This window comes from Sceloporus undulatus, chromosome 2 (assembly GCF_019175285.1).
Source record: "Sceloporus undulatus isolate JIND9_A2432 ecotype Alabama chromosome 2, SceUnd_v1.1, whole genome shotgun sequence".
In the NCBI taxonomy this organism is placed as follows: Eukaryota; Metazoa; Chordata; class Lepidosauria; order Squamata; family Phrynosomatidae; genus Sceloporus; species Sceloporus undulatus.
In genome coordinates, this window is record NC_056523.1 from 58,573,244 (window position 1) to 58,579,243 (window position 6,000).

At 39.6% G+C, this 6,000-nt stretch overlaps 1 protein-coding gene across 1 annotated transcript in view; it reads left to right on the forward strand.

Moving 5' to 3' along the window:
* ERC2 (ELKS/RAB6-interacting/CAST family member 2) overlaps window positions 1-6,000 on the forward strand; it is a 765,920-nt gene that overhangs the window by 225,286 nt on the left and 534,634 nt on the right. Inside the window, 1 exon segment of the mRNA XM_042454903.1 lies at window positions 5,701-5,856. Coding sequence (XP_042310837.1) covers window positions 5,701-5,856 — 156 coding nt within the window.

The following is a 6,000-nucleotide window of genomic DNA, read 5'->3' on the forward strand; positions in this document are numbered from 1 at the left end:
TGGTTATTACCTATAAAGCCCTAAATGGCTTGGGCCCAGGGTACCTGGAGGACCGCCTCTCCCCATACAATCCGCCCCGCACTCTCAGAACATCTGGGCAGCAGCTATTGAGGGTTCCAGGGGCCAGACTAGCCTCCACGTCTAGGAGGACTTTTACCATCTCGGCCCCGACCCTCTGGAACTCCCTGCCCATTGAGCTCCGCTCGGCCACCTCCCTGGCCCAGTTCAAAAAGGGGCTGAAGACCTTCCTGTTTAAACTAGCATTCCCTGATACAGGCCCCAACTAATCCCCCCCCCTCTATGTCAGCAGTGGCAAGCTGGCCAGAATCGTTTTTAATCCATTTGTTTTTACTGTATTTGTAACCCATGTATTTTATGATGTTGTACACCGCCCTGATTATACAGAAGAGCGGTATATAAATAAATTTTTTATTTATTATTATTATTATTTATTATCATATATGAGAAGAGCACTTTTTCACAGGCTCTTTCCTCTTCTTAAGCCTCTGTTTGGTCTGCTTCCTATAAATATGTTGAATCTTCTTGCAAATGTTAGGAGACTGGGGGGAGACAGAGACTTACTATGGAGCATGGTTCTGTGGCGAGGCTCTTCTGGCCGCCATATCTGGTGGCTCTGGCAATCTTAAACACCATTTCTTCTTTACAAGTAGTTCTTGTTTTACTTCTTGTTCATTAATGTCTCAAGATCACATGCTAACATTTCATTACATTATTTATTTCATGCTCATTAAAAATGGTTTGTGAGGAATGTGGTTCACAAACTTTTAATCACCCACAGAAAGGTTCACAGAAAGAGTGTATCATGAGAACACATAATATTTAGTTGACAGCTTATGACAGAATATGCTCTTTTGCCACCTTGAATATTGAAATGCCTTGATTAATCATTACAAAGAAGGAATGATGATGGTGGTAGTGATGATGATGATGGTGTGCATAAGTCCATGTAGAGCACTGCTTTGGTGTCAGACAGTTTATGATGGCTTCATGGGATCCATGCTATGCTTCAAGCTGGATCCACAAAATCATAGTATCATATAATCTTAGAGGTTGAAGGGACCACAGGGGCTATTTAGCCAAACTCCATGCCATGCAGGAATGCTTGACTTTATGAAAGATGCTCATCCAACCTTTATTTAAAGCCTCCAAAGAAGAAAAGTCCACCACTCACTAAGACACTCCATTCCACTGTTCAACAGCTCTACAGTAAAGAAGTTATTTCCAATGTTTAGGAATTTCTCTTTTTTCATTTTGAAACCATTGTTTTTGTCTTTGGAGCAGCAGGGAAAAAGTTGCTCCTTCTTTTATATGAATCCCTTCAGATATTTCAAGTTAGCTATCATGGCACTTCTTAGGCTTCTGTTCTCCAAGCTAAATACCCTGGCTAGAAGATCCCATTGCAGCTCTGTGTGACTGTTCTCCAGTAGCATATGCCAAACTTGTGTATGGGTGTCTTGTGTCTTTTAATTTGAAATATTAAATTTCATTACAATTTTTTCTCTGCTTCATGCTGGGATGGAACACCAGAAAAGAAAAAAGGCAGGAATTTACAATGTCTTATTATAAGGTGTTTGATTATGGAATATGATTTGTTTCATTCACAGAACAAATTTGTGCATTCATGGAAGACATTATTGAAATTTACAGTTTGACAAAGTACACATTTCTAAACAATTATAAGATTTAAAGATGAGAAATGCTGAAGTTTATCATGTATAACCATTCAGTGATTAATTAACCACGTTGTTGGAAGTTATCTTTCCAACAAGTAGCATAAATATCATCTCTCATATCTCTTGCTTCTGAATTACACAGATAAGATTCTTCAGGCTGGACATTTAAGGATGTTCCTTTTACGCTTTTGTAACAGCACATTCAAATCTTTCTACATATTTATTATTGACCAGAATGCAAGAATAGTGGTCAGACACATTTAGGTGTTTTTACTAGACCTTTTTGGTTTTGTCTTATTAGATAAAAGTAGAATCTGCTATGTGGAATACTTCTGTGAGATGCTAGCCAACTAGTATTCCTGTATTTCAGAATGCTCCTTCTCCCTGCCACTTTAGCCCTTTGCCTTGCCCACATTGAATATGCTTAATCCTTGTTCATGCATTTTAAGTTCCATTTCACTAGATCCCCCCCCCCCTCCCAAAGATCTTTGCATGCTTTTGGTTCCTCCAAGCTTGTTAATACCTCCTCTGTGAGAACGGGTGCTGTGAATGGGTGTGTAAGACCCCACATACTGAGGACAGAGTTCTCCATTAGTATGTAGCAGGCATGGGAATTATCTCCAGATGTTGTTGAATTGCAAGTCTTAGCATTCCTCATCATTGCTTATGCTGGTTAGATTTGCTGGGAGGTGCACTTGAACAATATATTAAGGGTCACATGATCAATAGAAACAGAGTTGGAAAAGACCACAAGGGCCATCCAGTTCAACCCCCTGCCATGCGGGAATACACAATCAAAGCACTCCCAACAGATGACCACCCAGCCTCTGTTTATACACCTCCAAAGAAGGAGACTCCACACTCCAAGGGAGTGTGTTCCACTGTATGGAAAAGGAGAGTAATGTAAAGTTGAAGGCTTTCATGGCCGGCATCCATAGTGTTTTGTGGGTTTTTCAGGCTATGTGGCCATGTTCTAGCAGAGTTTCTTTCTGACGTTTCGCCAGCATCTGTGGCTGGCATCTTCAGAGAATGCTTTGTCTGGAAAAATTGGGTGTATATATACTGTGAATGCAGGAGTGATTCGCATGTGTATTGTTCTGTGTTAATGGCCGGCCTTAGGCTGGGAGGCTAATGCAAAAGAAGATTAATGTCTGCTAATTGGTGATCATTATCTGCTGGGAAAGCCCCTGACTCTGAATGGTTTCCCATTTGCATTTGCTGAGTCCTAATTTTGCTATTCCTCAGGACTGGTAGCCAAATTTTGTTCACTTTAAGGGTTTCTTCTTTCCGGTTGAAATTGTCCAGGTGTTTGTGGATTTCAATGGCTTCCCTGTGCATCCTGACATGGTAGTGGTTGGCATGGTCCAGAACTTCGGTGTTTTCAAACAGTATTTTATGCCCAGGATGGTTTGTGGCATGTTCTGTCACTGCTGATTTTTTTGTCTGGCCCAGTCTGCAGTGTCTCTCGTGTTCCTTGATTCTTGTTTGCACACTGCGTTTGGTGGTCCCTAGAACATGGCCACATAGCCCAAAAAACCCACAAAAAACAAAGGAGAGTAAAGTTGCTTTGTGATGGACCACTATCTGACTGAGTTTAGGCTTACAGTTGGGTGGGTATCTGTTAAAATAGTCTGTCCGCAGAGTTCAGGGGATCAAATGGGTTTCCCCACTGATTGACAAGAATCTTCTGTCATCTCAGCTGATGATTCTGTCTCAGTCGAGATAGAGATCTGGAACAGGATGTTGTCATGGCCACTCCTTCATGTTCTATCCCACCCAGTGAAGCCAAATAGGATTTCTAGTTTTTCAATGAAGTGAGGGTGATGAAATGGTAAAGATGGCAATGGGGACAGTGCTCTGGATGAATCTAACCTGGTTCAGACTAAAGCTTACTTTGGGGCAGTGCTGGGGAATCTCAGTCTCTGGGGGTGAATTCAGCCCTCGTGGGACATGACTTTGATCCTCTGGACTGTAATATGTATAAATATATTACAGGGGTTGTAATCTAAAAACAGATACTTTTAAGGACCCAAGGTCTACAAAGCATGATGTAAAATGAGCCATTCCGATCCTTGAAACTCTGGCCTCTCTGCAATATGTGAAGTGCCACCATGATTCTCATTTTTGGGCAGGTGACATGGTATAAACAGAGATATGGATGGTGGTGATACGCTGAAAAGCAGCAGAAAGGAACATGCAAACAAACCTGATTTGAATAATATTGACTGATCTCCTCCCCCCTCCCCCAAATCCCTGGCCACATATTCCATTGTGGAGGATCCTCAAACCTTTAGCAATAGGTTTTACATGGCCACAGGGTGAGATGAACAAATCCCAGGGAATCCCTCTTGAACATATTGGATTGTCAACTTGGTGCAGAAGCACATTATGGAAACAGAGCACATGTCCCTGACTTTGAGTATCTTTCCCCACTCACTGCAGGCTGCTATACTGTAGCCTCTGTTGATCAGGATGGTCCCTACATCTTCCAGTGAGGCTTTTGGTTGAATGAGAGAAAAAGTGATGTGAAAGTTGTGTGCTAGCAGGCTTCTGTTCACACAATTTGGGATCCAGTTCAGTGTAAAGCAAAAAAGAAGTAACTTCTAGATATACACCAGGAATTTTTGAAAAACCTGGTTATATACATCTTGATTGTGGAGAGCAGTTTTGGTGTTTATGATTCAAATATCTTTATTAAAAATTGCAGACATATATGCAATAGCATAAACTGGAAGAATAGATATTACAAAGCCTGTTGTAAAAAGACAAATGAAAGGTGTCTATTTGAAATCTTTAAATTGGCAAGTCACTTTCATTGCCTGAAAGTCAAGTTTCCCAAACATATTGCTACCAACTGGGTGTTAGTTTTTTTGTCTCTGTCTTTTCCCTTTCCCAAAATGGGTGCCTATCTTGCGACTCATCATGCTCACCAATTATTTGCTGTATTACTAGTCCTCTAGTTAGCCATGGTCCAGCTAACTGTGCTCTGTTTAGTAAAGATAGGCTTAACTTGTCCACTAACATTCCAGAAAAAGTAGAGTTCAGTCAAGTGTAATTGGAAACCAGCATATATATATCTATATCTATATATAGGTTTAATATAGACCTGTTTGCCAGAGTTGAGAAGACAGACAGGACTCTCTCATTTCCTTATTGTTCTCTGTTTCCTTTCCTTATAGCATATGAGGATAATATGGTCATTTTTAGGCATTTTAATTTTTTATGGCTGGGATCCTAAAATAAGCTCAGTTCATGGAAGAAACATTTTCCTTTCTCTCCTGCTTCCTATAATCACAAGTACTTTGTAAAAAAGCCTTTCTCAAGAGTCAGTGGCTCGTGTCCCCCCCAAAATGCAGATGCGGTGCAGGTGGTTGTCAGAAGTGGAAACATTCAAATTCAGGCAGAGCTTTATATATTTAAAATATTTTTATTCTACTTTTTCAATGAATAATATATTTTCAAGATGCCTTCTAAAATCAAGCCAGAATATCACAAAATTTCCAAAAACAATCAGTGAAATAAAAAATAAATGTAGCACATTCGTGGTGTGCATTTGACTTGGATCTACTCTGTGGTGGTCTTAATGGTTGGTTTAGCTTTATTTAGAATATAATAATTAAATACATAATAACTTTTCATAACAGATTTGCCAGAAATTACTAACCAGTCTCAGAGGAGCTAGTAGATAGAATAGCAAGGTAAAAGACACTTATACCTAGTCTTACTGATAATATGTATAGTTTATTTGTACATGACTTACTCCATGGTTTGTTGCACAAGGTTACTGCCTTTAGAGTCAAGGGAAGAATTTGACTATAGTGATTCTGAACTTCTACAACTATTGTTGGACTTATTCCAGTGCGCTCTAGACCAGAAACAGCTCTGGCTTTTTATGCCAACATTTTCCTTTTGCTTTGTTGCTCTTCCTTAGCCATTTATGTGTGTACATTTCTTATAAGCATTTTGTATTTTAATTAGATACTAACACTTTTTCTAATAACAACAGGACACAAAAATAGCATCACTGGAGCGTAATATCAGAGACCTTGAAGATGAAATACAGATGTTGAAAACGAATGGAGTTCTGAACACAGAAGATAGAGAAGAGGAAATCAAACAAATAGAAGTTTACAAGAGTCACTCAAAGTTCATGAAAAATAAAGTAAGAACAAGTTGTAAAATGAGAAACTTTTCAGCTCTAGTTTTGTTTTGATTTTTTTGTACATGTGGTGGTGGTGGGTTTTACTATCTTGACTCTTGCTCTGAAGAAGACAGGAACAGAAGCAACTTGCCTGTAAAGTATTTG